This window comes from Anas platyrhynchos, chromosome 3 (assembly GCF_047663525.1).
Source record: "Anas platyrhynchos isolate ZD024472 breed Pekin duck chromosome 3, IASCAAS_PekinDuck_T2T, whole genome shotgun sequence".
NCBI classification, from domain to species: domain Eukaryota; kingdom Metazoa; phylum Chordata; class Aves; order Anseriformes; family Anatidae; genus Anas; species Anas platyrhynchos.
The window spans coordinates 41936008-41953394 of NC_092589.1; the positions used below are offsets into that span (position 1 = coordinate 41936008).

The following is a 17387-nucleotide window of genomic DNA, read 5'->3' on the forward strand; positions in this document are numbered from 1 at the left end:
TAAGCAGAAATATATACAACAGTAACTAAATATAAGTCATTGGGCTGATAAGAAACACTCAGTTCCTTTGGAAGCACCAGGCTTCAATCCCAATATATGTGAGATTGCAAAGTACTGGATCCTCCTCATTGCATTTTATTAGCTCAAGTTCACAGGAATCAGTGCACATGCAGCTTTCAGCTTCAAGGGATAATCTGAAGATGAGGACTTTACATGAGGACTCAGTCAAGCAGGCCATTAACAATGTCAGATGCATCGTGTCATATACTTCATCATCACAGTGCTCTCCTATTTTTTCTGGAATAACAGGCAAGAGAATCATCATAATGGCTTACACCAAACATTGACTTCATCCAGATTCTGTTTTCAGAAGTCATAGTCCTACTACTGGCCAAGTATTGTTAACACATCTGAATTTTTGAGGAATAAGCTCAAACACCATCACAAACTAGGGCCCACTGACAAGAAAATGTCAGAAGACTGACTGAAAGTTCTTCAGGGCTTCACTTGAAATGAAGCTCTACTTGCAATGTGTGGGCTCTTAAAAAAACAAAAACAAACAACAAAAAAACAACACAGGTTGTGTTTACACTCTGCCTTGACCCTAAGTATGAGAAGATTGCTTTCCTATAGCCCTGTGTAATGGGACATCTGTATCCTGTTGATCAGGAGCTGATCACTAGAAAGAGGAAAACTAGCAAAATCATGCTTACTATGAATAAGTGACAGAAGTTAAGATACCAACTAAGAAATTGATAATTAATTTTTGTTGTTAGATTTGTGTTGCTTCTTGCTCAGAACACAAACAGATTTTTTATTATTATTATTTTTTTTAACCCCAAATTCCTTATAAATCATTGGAAGCATTTATAGTTCTACTTGCAGAAAACTTCACAGTGCCTGTCTACTCTCCAGCATGTGAAGCCAGAACTGATGTTGGCCTGATGCTGGAATTCTTGAACAAGGTGTAACCCCGTGAGCTGAGCAGGATTGTCATGGCATCTTGGTGTGTGTGTATACATCTCTCCCTACATATATATATACATATACAGAAAGAAAGAGAGAGAGATGTAGGGAGATATAGATATATGAGATATATAGAGATATATATCTCTACATATAGAGATATATGTAGAGAGAGATGTAGATATAGGCAAATACAGCATGTGATAGAGTAAGAGATGAAAAATGTCTATACATACATATATACACAAACATGTATATGTATTACAAAATACTATCATTTTTTTTTTACTAAAGCCCTACCAACGCCTGTCTTGTATTACAAAAGGCTTTTCTAATTTCAAGTGACCTGTTTTAGTCTGATAATAGAAAAATCTCTATCTTCATATTACTTTAGAAAGTGAAGATTGCTACTATTACTGAAATATTTTAAAAGCTATTCGAATCCTAATTGCTCTGAGTAACTTTTGATAAAATATCCTGATTTTTTTTCTTCTGTGTGTGATTATGAATCATCATGACATTTTACATATTTATTTTGTATCTCTCCCTAACCAAAAAAAAAAATAAATTGCAATGGCTATAGTTGGATGTATCTATAATTTAAGGACAAAGTCTACAAGTGTTTATAAATACCTCCAAAGCAAGTTCAAAGAACCTGAGAAATAAAATCAGAAGTATTGCAGTGTGAAAAAAAACACCAAGCAATGATCGTAATGCTGCTTTGTAGTGTCATAAAACAATAAAACGGTGTTTAGACTAGCTCCTGTTAATGTTTCCAGGCCCAGATTAGAATAAATCTAATGTAAAGTTTCTTTTTTTTTTTTTTTTAAAGAGAATTTATTCTAATGACAAAACCTGTTTCCACAAGAGTTAACATCTCATCCAGAGTTTCTGAAGATAAATGTTGATATTTGGTACATACTATGATCCATCAAATAGCAGCAGCTTATGCAGGATACTGCCAAGCCCTGGATGCACTGACCACCTTCTCACACTGTTCAAAACCTGCATTTGAAATGGCCTTCCATGAAAAACTGCTGTAATGCTTTCAGAACACTGCAGAGCCATGAAATGTGGCTTTAGAAAAGAACCAGAGGAATTCTGCCTAAGGAGTACCATAATACTTGATAAAACCTACTCTTCCTTGGGTTGTAACTAGAATTTGGCTGTGAGTTTATTAGCTCAATGCCTTTGGGAGACAGACATATGGTGAGTTTTTCCTTCATCTAGTTGGCATCCTGACATGAAATTGTTCTAGAGGCATTCCCCTGTGGCTTCTCTGAACCAGCTACCTAGGATCCCCAAGATGATTACCCTGTCTTTGAACTTCACTGCTAGACAAAATTAACTTTAGTCATTTACCAACTCACAGCAACACAGAGCACAAGCTTTGAATTTTACTAGCTACAGTGAAACTGCATTCAGTCCTCCAGCTATTTTAAAGTAAATCAGTTATGAAGGAGAATGACTGGAAATTAAATCCACCTACAAATCCAGGAGCACCACAAGAAAAGCCTCTATATTCTATTTAGCGTTGTGATAACCAGGTTGCTTCATTGTGGCCAGTGTTTTTAGCACACAGGGGAGAAGAAGCACAAAGGCCAATACTGACTACGTAAAAGAGAGGAAGGTGGTTCAGGGGGTCTCATTCTCATTCTATGGGGATGTGCCAGGGGTTGCTCAGAAAAGGCTCAGGAACAATACATCAGTTTTTACAAAGGCACAGGCTGGTCTGAAAGAGAGCAAAGAGCATGTCCAGAAGGACTATCTAGTCTGTCACATACTGTTTGAACATGTTTTTAAGAAGCCTGGATGCACAATTCTGACAACAGCTTCAGGGAAGCAACTTCACCAAGACAGGCAAGTAAGACGCATCTTAACCTCAAGTGCTACATCGTGATAACTGTAATAGCAAACGGTGCTATATGGTCATTGACTTTTACCTAGGTAATGCCTGTGAATCGAACTCTTCAAGCTGTAAGCAACTGTAAAAAGTTTGCAAAGCTCAAGGGAAATGCCACTGATAGTCCTCTGCTGCATTTACAGATGAACTCCTGAAAGAAACGCCTTTCCCACTGAATTCCGCTTGTGTTATGGAGCCATTTTCCTTCCAAGGCTGGTTGAAAGATCATCGCAGAGAAATAAAACAGAAGCAATCTTTGAGTATCTTTGGAGATAACTTCGAAACAGAGGTAGGTGGTTTAATTTCTATGAAAGAGATTTTTAAAGGTACAGATAATAGGTGCCTCATATTCAGAGTGAACGAATCCAGGCCTTGCAATCCTATCTGCTGAGAAAATCATGCACCCTTAAAAAAGCAATTCAGTCATAGCCTGCCCTGCCCCTTGGAAATGCCCACCTTTGGCCACTGATCCAATGTGCCTAGGGCAGGGGACTCCTGTCTCAGATACTTCTATTTGCAGAATCAACCTGAACCTTATTTCCACTCACTTCCTTTAAGATTAAAACAGCTCCCCCGCCCCCTTATTTCCCACATCAGAAATACCAGCAAGATGCTATCACTGCTCACAAGTGTGTTCAGCTTCCATATATGTTTGTACAGCACTCTTGGTGCCAAATCTAATTCAAATGTGTAAATACACTTTTTTTTTTCCTTCTTAATCTACATAAAATGGAAACAGAGACCTGGACAGCCCCAGAGAGCTTGGGTCGTGCTAGAGCACTGCACTTCTCAGCCTTGTCAAACACAGTCCAGCTTGAGTGTAAATGAAGCTGTTACCATGTGATGTCTGTGCTGCATGCGCGATGGTTTACAAAACATATTTTCTCCCTGGGTTACTTGGAGTCGTATTCTGAAGAATCCAATACGGTTTGACAGCAGAGTGACAGAGAGCGTGGGACTGTCAGGAAGAACACAAAAAGGGCAGATAATGAGAAAAATAAGGTCTGGTCTACAGCCTTTTTAATGGTAATGGAAGTATCTTTTTGACTTCAACATACTCTTGACAGGGCCCTGAGTTCATGAGGAAGAAGCGCCTGTTCCAAGAACAGAAGCAGGAAGGATATAGATGCAAAGCAGAGAGTGGGAGGAGGCAGAAGGAGTAGATAAGTGAGGATGCAGAAGAGCATAAGGAGTGGCAGGTGTGATCAGTTCCCTTTTTATCAGTAGGAATCAATATGAGAATACCAAACGTAATGTGAATTTTAATGTCTGTAAAAATAATGTCATCCTCTGTGAACATTTTTCTTTAAAAATAGAATGTTTAAATGCTGTAGAAAGATGAATGTGTACACTTCAGTCACTGGGATGAATCCATTACTTTTCCTTCCTTTTTTTTCTAGGTTATAGCTTATGGACCAGGAACAACTGAAAAAAGTAAAAGTAATTCAGATATCTGGATATGGCAGCTGGTATGTGACAATTCACCCATATTAACCCATGAATTCACATTTCAGAGCAAACTGCACAGTTCTAAAGCCTCTTACTACCAACAACAAAAATTAATGATTACCTTCCTTCTCACAGAAGCCATTGACAGGAATCATCATTTGGCTTTAAACTATCATGAAAAAAAAATCCTGTAAACAACTGCCACCATAAAAATAATCCCTCTTTTCCCTCATTTTGTATGTTAAGAACAGAACTACTGCCATCCTCTATCAGTTCTAGGTGGGGATTTTGATTCCTGCTAGGGAGTACCTTGCAAATACATCAGAATGCCTCTGGGTGATAAAAACCGTCACCTATTAGTTCTTGCCTTGAAGTTTTTGTCCTCATACTGAACTCCAGCTGGAATTAGGTAGACAAAGCTAATAAAAATCCAGAAACATTTTTATGCTAAAGCACAGCGGTAGTTGATCCAGATGCCCATCTTTCTCCTGGCTTCAAAGAAACTCTTGCAGCCCAAGGGAAAAACAGCAGACAAAAGCTGGTTTCCCTTTACACAAGGGAAACTAGCTCGTAAGGCAGGTATTTCTATCAGTTCCTGTTCTGTTGAAATTCACAGGGACTATCAAATACTAATTAAAGACATAATATTCTTGAAAGACACTTGTTTACACTGCAGCTCACTGCAGCCTGTGCAATCAAGACCTTGCTGCTGGCAGGAATCTGGTTCCTCTGCTTGACAAGATAATGATGAGTCTGTTCCAGTGTAGACAGATGCCTATTAGTGATTTCTGTCAGCTCCCTGCTGACTTGTGAACTTCTTTTCAAGACTTAGAAAGGTATTAGGAATCAGGAAAGTAGAAGAGGAGCTTGAAGTACTCCAGCAGGTTATCCCAGTGAGTTTCCAGAGAGTTGTACCAACTTGCAGACTGCTCAGTTAGATTGGTAGCAGCACATCCCTAAGGCATCAGGCAATAGGTTGCTGCTTTATGATGAGGAACAACGAACCATGAAGCATGTTTTTATTGATGCTAATAGCGTCAGATGGCGAAGATCAGCTGAATATTTAGCTAGGCCTTGTAAAACAGTGTTTTGTTTGAAGTGTTCTTTCAGTAGGAAAGATTTCCATACTTACCTGCAGCGTTTTCTTTCTGCTGGTGATAAGCCATGGAAAACTAAAAGCTGTCCGTCTCTTCTTTCCCTTCAGGAGGGTGCATCTACAGTTACTATGGATGGTAAAACCCTGACTCTAACTGCTGGTGACAGTCTGCTTGTCCGTGCCCAATCTTTGTGAGTAGAGATGAGCGATTCAATAGCATGATTTCCCAGACTCCAACAACATAAATTCTGTCTATTTGGTCCATATCAAGCTGGGCATCAGCTGGTGCAGAAACATAGCTTCTGTGATTGCAGGATTTGCAATAGCCTGCATTATTCCTTAGGGCAGAAGTGTCTTTTGGAGGAAACAAAGCCAGGCATTCATTCTAGCTCACCTTGTATGATTAAGCTGTGGAAAATAAAAGATAAACACCAAGAAAAGGCAGCAAACAAAAGACCATGCATAAAGGTAGATGGCAAGAATACTAATACTAAATGGCAACAGCAAATCCTCTAAACTTCAGATAAGCCTTAATCAACATCAATACAGTGAGATTTGGGTGCCAGACCAAGAGCACAGTTCTCTTCCTGGAGCAGGATGCATAAGGATGTTTCACAAACATGGTACACATAATATATGTAAAAAGAAAAACTGGTGAAAATAGTTTCCAGAAGAATGGAAAGGGAAAGTATTTGCCAACTCTTGTGAAAAGTGGCACAGGTCAATAAAGTACCCATCGTGAAGGATTACATACACCCACTGGTAATACAATGCAGCAAACTATAGGCAGATGATTACAAATGGCCTTCTTTCCTACAGGGAAAAAAAAAAAAAAAAAAGCAAACAAAAAAAAGTAATAAGTAGTAATGATGATGTTTGCTAATCACTAAATAACACCAGAAGCTGTTACTGAAAGACCTGAAACTGCCCAGCTGCACAGAACCGTTCTCTGCACCTGTGATTCCAACAAGTACCTTCATCCCCTCCTCCCTCCACCGTTGTGTCCACCTCTTCTATGAAATCACTTCTCTTAAATTAATTCCCAGTCCTGCAGTCAATCAATGAGACTGTTTACAAAATCCTGGCATGATGCATGTGTAGAGATCTGCCATCACAGATCATATTGGATTAAGGCATTTATCAGACCTGTACAGCAGGCACATATTATTGTACGTTTCACTGCTGTACACTGATACTGATCTCTGGCCATCTCTGAAACTGGCATAAACACCTAATACAAAGGTGATGACCACAAAGCAAAAATACTCCTGAATTCTTAGATGCTTATATTGTTAAAATAATAACTGTGTTTAAATCCTTACATCACTGAGATCAGAATTTCTTGTTGCTACATCCATAAGAAGAGAGATGTTCCCCGTTGTGTCATGATGTTTGGTTTATATGGATGATTACGAAGAGCTGTTCTGAAAAATATAGCAAGATATACCTATATGGAAATAGAACAAATGTAGTCAGAAGAGAACCTGTTTGCAATTCCTCTATTTTTCAGCAGCATCAAGGTATTTAGTTGTTCGGTTTGATAGTTGTTTGTCCTCCCCACCTCCTCTATGTGGGTATTCAATCATCTCTCTTGCTATTTTTCCAGGTACTTCTGGAAAAGAGAAGAAGAATGTGTTGCTCTTTACATTGCTCAGGATCCAAAACGCAAGCAGCCTTATACCTAGTTTCCGTTCCAGTTGACATTGATGAGAAAAATTTTAACCTACTTATGTCGTCTTAATAAATTTATAGTCAGAGCTCCTGTAAATCTGAACAGTCTAACATAATAATTACACTGGAATCAAGTGCTATGCCCTATTATAACTTTTTTTTTTTTCCTGAAGTAGTTAATGTTTCAGCAAAATCTACAACCTGTAATTTTGTTAAAAACAAGACTTTCTTACATGAAAGCAAATGAAAACAGATCCAAGAAGCAGGATTAGCTACATAGTAATATAAATGATAGTATCTGGAATAAATTGTAAACTTTTCAAGTGCAAGTGTCCTCTGTGAGGTAAAGAGAGGGAGATAGGACAGATATTGTTTTGTCTGTTTACTTACATTCTTCGTTTCTTTGCCTCGGTTTTGCCATTAGTAATAAATTGTGTATGTGAGTTATCAAGCCCACAGCACATGAACTTTTATTTGCAATATGGATCTTCTGAGATCTTTGGAACCCTTTAAAAAAAACGTGTGTGGGGGGGGAGGGAATGAGGGAATTACAAACTTTTTCTGCTCCACTACTTGAAGATCTCAAGTGAGGACTTTCTCCTTGTGAAAAGTGGAAGTTGTGTTAGTAAAAGGGGAAGCAGTAGCAGCAGTAACATCACATTACTTAGATCATCACTGTACTTGCTTCAGGTAACTTGTTAGCAGGTCATCAAATCTTGGTACTGCAGTATCAATCACAGCTGGTAGTAACATGCCGGCCATACCATGTGGGATGCTGCCTATGCACCACACTATCATCATGGCATCTCGGTCCTGGATTTCCAGCTGTAGAAGTCTTTATTTAAAATAGCCTAAAACATGTGGCTTTTGTTTGTTTTTAAAAAACATGTTGCACTTTACATTATTAAACATTTAACTAATCTGTTTTCTGATGTTGAGCTTCGTCAATTACATGCTTGAAAAAGCATGAAGTTACCATTTCTTGATTTTTGTAATAACTAATGAAAGTTCAGAAAATATTTCTTTAATATAGCTATCACCTACAAAGCTCAGTAAACTGAAATGCTGTATCTGTTTTATGCAAGTGTTAGTATTTTTGGTGAGAAAAACTGAGATATGTTGGCCTTAATTTATAACATATTTAGGTTCACTAGCTTTTCTAGTAAAGCATACAGCAGAATTTTGCTACGTTCTCCTAATAACAGCGGATCTAATTTGAGAACCTGAGCCCTGTCCTTAAGGCTATTATGGATGTTACCTACAACAGACAAGTGTCCCCTGAATGAGGGAGTAATTTATCTGATTACCTTTGGTATTGATAGGCCTGTCTGCCTGCAGGATTGCCTGCTCCCTGAGTGAACATCAACAGCAGAAGAATAGGGTATCAGTGTTGTATTTTCAGTTTACCAGTTTGGAGGTAACTACTGCAGTGCTAGTTCTGGGTTTACTTCATATCACATAAATGTTTGTATTTCACATAACGGTAATTTGATAAAATACAGTAGCATGTAGGACGATCTGCAGCAGCTCTTCACACATTCAGAGGCACTGTGAGCCATGGAAATTTCAGAATGCAAATCTAAGCACCTCTAGATTACAGATAACTTTTCACCTTTAAAGACTTCAGGGTTTAGAATTAAAGGCTCCGCTCAAACATATTCTTCTCTTTCTAAATAAGTTGCACCTGCTGCTTGATTTAGGCACCCATTTTCAATCTGAATCATACAGATACTGTGTCACCTCACATTTAATAAACTTCTCTGTTGCATTTTGGTAGGCTTATGTTGACCTTAGTGCATGCTTACCTTGACAGTCCATCTATTGCCCATGGTTTCTCCAAGACTCAAAAGTAATGCCTTTATACAAATATTCATTCTATACAATTTTACAATAAAACCTACACAGATGAGAGAAGACATACCTGCACTACTTCCTTTAACACACTCAGGACTGCCTAGAATCACAAGCCAGAGCTGGCCTGAAAGCTTAGAAGCACACACAAAGGAGTCTGAAGCTACCTACAAGCATCCATAGTTACCCAAGCCTCCTAGACTGGAAGTCATCAGGAGTTCCCCCCCTCACTTAAAATGGGAAAGGGCAAGTGGCCCAATACTACCAGTTGTGGGGCAGAAAGACTGTGACGGTTCAGTGCCTTTAAAATGTTCAAACCGAGTGAGAAAACTGGTAAATTTTGTAAAACCAAAGATGAAACACACTCTTTTAGCTACAGATATATTGTATTTTCTATTATTACAGCATTTAAATGCATATGAGTGATATAAACATTATGCCAGCATTTCAAATTGGGCAAGAGACATCACCTTCGAGTCAGTTATAAATTAGCAACATAGACCAAAAATACAATAATTAGTGCCTCCAATTGCCAACTAAACTAGGTAGGTCTGACCTCACAGTGTACTTTTATTCTTATTTTGAGCTAAGCTGAATTATAAAAATAATTGAAAAAGTTTTGGTACTGTCTCAATATATTATTCCTTATTAAGTGTTCAACTGTTGGACAATAACAAAAAACGTTGATTAGCACAGTCACATTATGTATCAACACCAGTAAAACCCAACACAACTTTATGCAAAACAGGTAAACAGTGACCCTCACAGATCATGCTGTAACATATCACAGAAATCAACAGCAGAGCTCAAGACTGTCCCATTGTTTTTAAAATTAGCAGAACAGTTAAGGCACAATAATGATCAGATGCCAACTACGTTTCATGTTGCAATGAATAAATTGACAGCTTGCACAAGTCAAGTGATGAACTCTCCTTCCTCCACGCTTGCTTTATTTTTAGATCCTGTTTGTTTCATTGAAGTAACAAACTACCAGAGGCAGAAAACCAGACTAGATACATCAGTTAACTGATCACGTGTGTTGTAGTAAACTTTTTCCTCAAAGCCACACAACATTTATTCATGCTTGTAAACCAATCTTCTCTAATTTTATGAAGATAATACTTTCATTCTGGTGTAAAAAGCATTCACGGTACTCTGATTTCAGATCTTGAACCACATTTATGTTATAGAACAGATGCACATAAAACAACACTCCCACCATCATCGCATATAAGGAAGAAAAAAAGCTTTTTGTTGTTGTTTGTTTTACAAATTCCTACAAAAACAGTGTTTACGATGCAGATTTCAGTGAGTTGGGGATTCTTTTTATTTTTATTTTATTTTCAGTAAATGATTCAGAGTGCACTTTAATGAACATGTAAGTCTAATAAAGGTCATCACCTCCTGGTCTGTTTCTGATTGAAGACACACATGGTTGTAGAGCTATTCTTCAGCATCGAACTATGCAGAATAACAGCTGGTTGGACCCCAATTAAAACAGTTGATTTTAAAGTAATAATGAAGAAGACAAAGTTAATATACAGCCTGCAGCTCAGAGTAAATATCTCAACCCACAAGTGCCAGCACTATCTGACACAAAACAATCTTATGGTGGATACAGCCAGTGATATCAGCGATTGTCCAGAAACTGTGGAAGTGCATAAGAACTCTCCCTTTTAGCATTACTGAATTTTTTATTAATGCTTGAAAGCTAGGGGGAAAACATACATCAAATCAACATACATGTATACCCAACAGTTCCTGTTCAGCACCTTAGCAGAAATAAACCCTGCTGTTAGGTAAATCAAACCCAAATGCATGCATTAGATTCACTTCTGCAGACAGCTCTCCTGTTTGGAGATCTGTGAATTGCATACAACTCCTTCCAAATTGATGTTACTTTAGGTTAAATATACCCAGATCTTTGCCCAGGTAATTCAATTAAGTTACATCAGAACCACATGCTCAAAGATCTGAACACCACTTTATATTTTTGAAGAGCTACTCAACAGGTGTACATATATGACCATTACATAGTTAAATAAAATCTTATGTCCCTAGTTTGGGAGATAAATTAGGCTGAAGTCAGGGCAAAATTATTTGGGTTCTACAAACATTTAAATGCCACCCTGCCATACTTTGCTCTGAGGATGCAGCCACCTCCACTGAAAACGCACAGGGCTTGGTTTCTACTTTTTTCAAGATCTGAGCCAAGCTCATTCTCTTCTTGCAAATCACAGCCAGAGATCTATAACCTCATTTTACCCAAAAGTCTCAGGAAAAGGGCAATGTCCCAAGAAGCCACCCCAGAGACAGCTCCCATCTCTGTGCAGAGGTGGAAAGGCAAACACTCATCTTGGCTGTCTTGCAGGAACATCCACATCACAGGCCACACTGTTAGGGGCATCTCCATGCCTGCACTGTAAAGCTCTGTGCTACTGTGGTGAAATATATTGAGCCACACAGGCTTGCTCATACCCCAATATTGCTAGTGAACTAGAGAATAATTCCTACTCCCCAAATGGAGTTACAGAAAACATTACTCTATAAAATAAAAGCTAGCACTGACAGAAAGTACATATCATTACAAAACCATTGTTTCAGTGACAATTATTTGCCTGAACACATTTGTGATCTGAGCTGCCTGTTAGAATCTTGGCATACATTACAAAATGAAGGTAAACAACACATTTTGACTTGGGAAAAATAATCAGCAGATTGTCAGACCACAAATAGATCAGCTTTGTTTACATCAATCTGAGAAAAATGTTAACAGTTACCGATTGCTTCTTGATACTGGTGACTAACAACCCACATGGTTCATACCCTATGTGCTTTATTAGTGAATGACAGACAAACATCAAATGCATCAGGCCCTGTACTGCATAATATCCTGTTATTCTCTTCAGAAGAAGAAGAATGGAAAATACTGAATGAAACTAAGTAAAAGCTTGAAAACTCTGCCTTTTGTATGACACTGTGAAGTCTGAAAGACACATTAAAAAGGACAAGCACACGTACCTGAATGTTATGCAAAACCCATGCAAGCTCATTTCAGGACCACTATCTCTCTTCGTCCATGGCATTGAAGTGGAAGCAGAGAAAATGAGAACTTGCTAACACCTGGTGAGACCTGTAGGAGTCATAAACTGGCCAGCATTAGCTATCATCTGTAATCAAGAACCCCAACAGAAAAACAACCATGAACCTGCAGTGTGACATAAGAGAGTAACTGATGTTGAAAGTTTAGATAATTAAAAACGCTGAATGATGCAGAAAGCATTGATTCAAAGTTCTTTTATGTAGTGGAAAGACACAGGACATAAAGCAAGAAAATTGAATGAGTCCCTTCCAGACGTTCTTCTGGTTTAGAGAGCACAGATCACACGCTCCAAGAAGAAACAATGACATTTAATAAATATGAAACCACAGGAAATGAAACTGCCATAGACATTTCAGAGAAAACATATGTATCTCTCTAGAACATATTTTTAATATTCATAAAATATTTTCAGCTACTAGAGTTCACTCAGTAAATCATAGTGATTTCCAGAAATATCACACACACTGCAGTGGCAAGATTTTATTTAATCCAAAAATCTACTAGATTAGCTGTATTTTTAAATCAAGACAGGAAATTATATGCTAGCATTAGAATCAGACAGCCTTATCCCATCAGACCTAGAGTTTAAAACAAAAATTAGCCAACTCTCTGGTTTCTATTTCCAAGACAAATTACAATATTAAACTGTCTAAGGCTATTTCTTCCATCTTCTAGATAAACCAGGCAATCTACACCCAATTCTTCATTGAAAGCAATTTGCCTCTACTTACATCTTTGCCGATTAAGGTGCAGCTGACTTGATTTATGCTAGCATGTTAACAGAATCAGGCTGCTACACTATAATGTGTTGATTTTCTGTGTGCAAAATACTATTGCATATCTTTATAGACTATATACATGCGTGTATGTGTACACACATATACAGACACATATATACAAACACACATATATGCCTTCTGAGTATCTTCGTGCAGTAAAGAATCCTGAAATCTCATCTTGCCCATACTGGTGAAGTTTGTGCCAGGCATAATGCGTGTGCTTGTCATTTTATAAAACGACTAGCCAATTATTGTCAGCCAGATACAGATTGATACTAAAGGTCATTTTTATTTATGTCAGACACGGGATGTTTCAGAAGCTTTTATGGAGTAGCTACATCTGTGCTCTCTGTGGGTTGGATGCACTCCATACATGCTGCTGGAGGACAGAAAAAGAAGGAGATCATACAGGAGGAAAGAACTATCCTGGTCTTCACTAGAAGCCAACCACATGAGATGCTCACCTAAACAAGCCTTTCCACAGCAACCCAGCCAATTGGGCCTTTGCAAATCACAGACATACCTCATGGAGGGCCAGAGGTTGTTTTTTATTATCAGTTTTAATCTAATAGAAAGGTTTCATGGCATTTATTTCCTCTAAAGCAAAATTAACTCTACTTGCAAAGCTTCCTCCCCCTCAGAGGGAAATAAGATGTAGGCTCGGAAGCCCAAATCCGCAATGATATTTAAGTGCCTGAGGAACTGTGCCAGAGTGTCTGGCAGTGGAAGCTAAACAGACTCAATTTTAAAAGAATATAGTGAATGGAGAGACAGACTGAAAGCTCTGGGGAATGAAGCACTCCTTTTATCTACTATGGGGGCAGCTGTTAAGTGTCAAAGTGAACTTCTCTACTCTTGCTCGTCTGTGTGCTTAAACCCACCATTACTGACATCTCCACCTCTGCTTGGAATTGGCCTTCGCTACAGCTGGCACCATGTTAAGTCATGAATGGTATTTCTATAACATCAACATCAGTCCAGTGGGAGCAGGACAGAGATAAATACAGATTGTATGATCACGTGAATGGTCATCTTAAAGTTTCTTTCCCTGCAGAACAACAACAACAACAAAAACTTTTTGTAAAAGGTAATAATATTCTTCTTGCTTAATTTAAGACACACAGAAACAGTTGGATATATCTGAAAAAGCTGTTTTACAGATTAACTTATGCAGCTTGTGCATTCTGTCATTAAACTGTTATTTTCCATATCTAGTTCTTGACATTTTGCATTGAAACTATTTTATTCATTTCCTCATGTCTCTGTGTTGGGACAAATGCCATTCTCCCTTGTTTTTGTATCAATATGTAGCTAATGGAATTACCCTCATCTCATGGCACTACAACTGGGCTCTCTTTCCAGGTAGATATTACAGCCACAGCATGACACAAGGTGGAACTGCATCGGCACACGAAGGCTGCTTAACAACAGGTACACACCACTACTTCTAATCTTCTGCAGGTTATAATTTCACCCTAATAGTGCACCTTATTCAAGATAATAGAACAATTCTTTTGGAAGCTTTGTAACTCTTGTTACAGCTGAATTTGGCTTTCCAGAAATGCTATAAAACCAGAAATTGGCAGCTGCATCCTGTTGAAAAGAAACACCCTCTAGATGACTGAAATGTTAACATCTAGATCTACACAGAAGAGAGCACTGTAGATCAGTGAGAAGAAAAGGAAGGAAGGAGGCATTCAATTGCCAACAGTGCTTCCCATGCTTGTATTTTTAAAAGCTCAATATATAGAAGTCTTTAGATGGATGGATGAATGAATGGATAGAAAAAATTCACCTGAAAATATTTTAGGGCACTAGCAACTGAAAGAGATTTCTTCAATTCCTTGTATTGTTTCTTCAAATGAATACATGCTGTTAGAATGTGACCTTCAATTTATCTGACTTGAAGAAGTAAGGTTAGGAAAAGTATGCTAGAACAGACAAATACTTGTTTTTGCACACATGTTTTAAAGGCATGCAAAAAAACTTTCACTTTGGTGTCTGATGTGTTTAGGGAAATCATAGACATAGTTTGTGTTATCTGCCATAAGGTCTTCACTGAGGAGGTTCATGCTGTGAGGATTTCCATGGCAACTACTTACATTGACATAAGTGTTCATTTCTGAAATTGAGAGTCTAGGGACATGATTAGCTACAGCAATTATACCATGTAAACCACCCAAACAGAGATCTTTTGTTCAGGGCCAAGTAAACCAACTTCAGAATCACCCACTAAATTAGAAAAAAAAAAAAAAAAAAGCCTATAAATTCTTCCCCCCCCCCCCCCCCAAAAAAAAATAATGTGTTTACATACACACATACAGGCGAACTAATAAGTTCTTAAAATTATAAACTTCATCAGGTGGCCTAATGAAAGTCTACATGAAGAAGACTATAATGAGGTCAACCCAAAGAGACACAAAAATGAATTTTTTGAGAATATTTCCAATTCTACTGAAATCAAGATGACAAGCTCTTTCTGGTTCTTAATGAAAGTATTTAGAAAATAAGTACTCACCAATGTCTTGAACTGAAGCTGCTATAACATATTGAAGCTCTAGAATAATATAGCAATAAAAATAGGGGGGTCTAAATTAACAAGCTTTGCTCCAGAAGGAAGAAGCAAAGACCAATGACCCAACACCTGCCCCAGAAAACCCAAAATGGGAGCAGCCAAATCCTTTATACCTGTTTCCCTCTCCTTTAGATGCAGTTCAGAGTTTACCAGGAATGAGCTAGGGGCAGGAGGTAAATACAATCTCATAATCTCAGCCTGCATGGTCTTTGGAGATCACAACCACTCAGCACAGACTTAATTCTAGGTTAATTTGTAATAGGATGGGGCTGATATGCAACAAGCCCTAAAATCTCTTGGCCCCATCTAACACTTCCCTGCCCTAGTCTTCCAAGTGATTGTTTAATCCAGCTGAATGTATTCATCTCTCAGAGCTGACAGATGATACCTTTACCCATCAGCTAAAGTAATACTTATAGCTTTCCTTCTGCAACACAATACAGCTGATATAGATCATTAAAGCTAGCTTGAAAAATACAGTTTACTTTTATGCAGTCATTTAAAAGACGGAATTTTATATCAATGAAAGTAAAGCTTAACAGAAAACCTAGTTATTATATTCTCTTTAATTCTCACATCTATTTCAGACATCCATTAAAACCCCATAACATCAATTTATTCAAGAAAGCATTGTAGTCTCTTGTTGGAAGTTTTTTCCGTGAAGTTAATGTTAATGGCCTGAACAGATGTCCTTTTTTTCTTGTAAGGGTTATAATTCAGAGCTATGCTCACAGAGACTGTGTCTTACTCTATAAGTAAAAATTTCTGGAAATAACTGTTCTCTGTGATGCACCATCTCATCTCCTTACCCTCTGAATGGTCAAACAGTGGCAAAACTCTATAATTCATTTCAAAAGGACATTTAAGGACTCATTCATGAGAGACATAACAGTGGTGGAGAAACAGATATCAAGGAATGCTTGTGAGCAGCCACATCAAGCTGGAGGAAGCCACATACAGTCAGGCTGCACAGGAACAGGCTGAACAATTCTGAAAAACTATTTTCTTCTTTTGGGAAGAAGATAGCAACGTTTAAAGGGGCTCATCCCAGGATGGCACTGATAGACAGCAGAGCCTTTGCCATAAGCACCCTTCAGATGGGAGAAAGGAAAGGAAAGGAGAAGCTGAACTAGAGAAGCAGTAAGGCAGAACTTGCTAATACAGCATTCCCATACCTGTTCATCAGATAGTGTCCTCAAAGCAGGGACTGGGCACTGAAACAAATCCATTGCCAGAGCTGACTGGGGCGTGGATATTCATCCTTGCTGCCTCCTGCAGATAATGCACTACATCTCAAGCTGGGTACTGGAACATGGCATATCCTCCTTGTCTTTATTTGTTCATTAAATGCTTTTCTTCACCAATGATGAAAATAGTGAACTCCTGAACATACTGTGTGTAGGTTTTTTACGGCATTCACTACTACATTCAGCTATAAAGTATGTAGATAACACACACTGTGGTCCCCCATGGCTTGGATAGATATTGCTATTGCTGGATGTTCAGAGGAGTTTTCCTTTAGGATTCCCTCTGCTGTGGCAGAAAGCTAACCCTCTGTCTGCATAGGCTTGTGCTATTGCTGGAGACCAGGAAAGAGAAGAAAAGCTGCACAGAAGGCAAATCCTCCTATATTTAAGTGATAAATAAAGCAAATACTCTATGAAATAAGGCTCCCATGCTCAGCAAGGCACTGCACAAACTTAGATTGAGACAATCTGTTTCCCCGAGGCTTATAGGCTAAATAGCAAGTGAGAAAAATGGAGCTACACGACAAGCAGAGAAAGGCATCTGACAAAAGCCTCATTAGCGTGCCATTTCCTTCACCCACAGCATATGTTTGTTTCTTCTCAGAGCTGGCATTTCTGTAGGTCTGTATGCTCAATACTTATCCCAAGTATCCAGCAGTGAGAAACAAAGACTGCATAGCCCTCTGAGTTATCGTGTTAAGCCTTTGCTTGTCTAATCATGCTATGTTGTGAAAATTCAAGTGCCTG

General features: G+C 38.4%; 1 protein-coding gene and 1 long non-coding RNA gene across 3 annotated transcripts in view; one reads left to right on the top strand and one right to left on the bottom strand.

The window, feature by feature from the left end:
• HAAO (3-hydroxyanthranilate 3,4-dioxygenase) overlaps positions 1-7536 on the top strand; it is a 33797-nt gene extending 26261 nt beyond the window's left edge. The window contains exons 7-10 of the mRNA XM_005015290.6: positions 3013-3158; positions 4270-4338; positions 5523-5605; positions 7021-7536. Of these exons, the coding sequence (XP_005015347.1) occupies positions 3013-3158; positions 4270-4338; positions 5523-5605; positions 7021-7099 (377 nt within the window). The 3' untranslated portion in view covers positions 7100-7536. The remainder of the gene's footprint in view (positions 1-3012; positions 3159-4269; positions 4339-5522; positions 5606-7020) is intronic.
• LOC106015649 (uncharacterized) lies at positions 4112-16176 on the bottom strand. Of its 2 annotated transcripts, none has more exons than XR_005264767.2 (6): positions 15507-16176; positions 15337-15375; positions 11958-12069; positions 6976-7026; positions 6737-6861; positions 4112-6227 (listed from the first exon to the last, which is right to left on the bottom strand). It is a non-coding gene; the product is annotated as an uncharacterized lncRNA (long non-coding RNA). The 2 variants fall into 2 exon arrangements; XR_005264768.2 differs by having other exon boundaries at positions 4112-5822; positions 15507-16175.
• Between the last annotated feature and the right edge of the window lie 1211 nt (positions 16177-17387).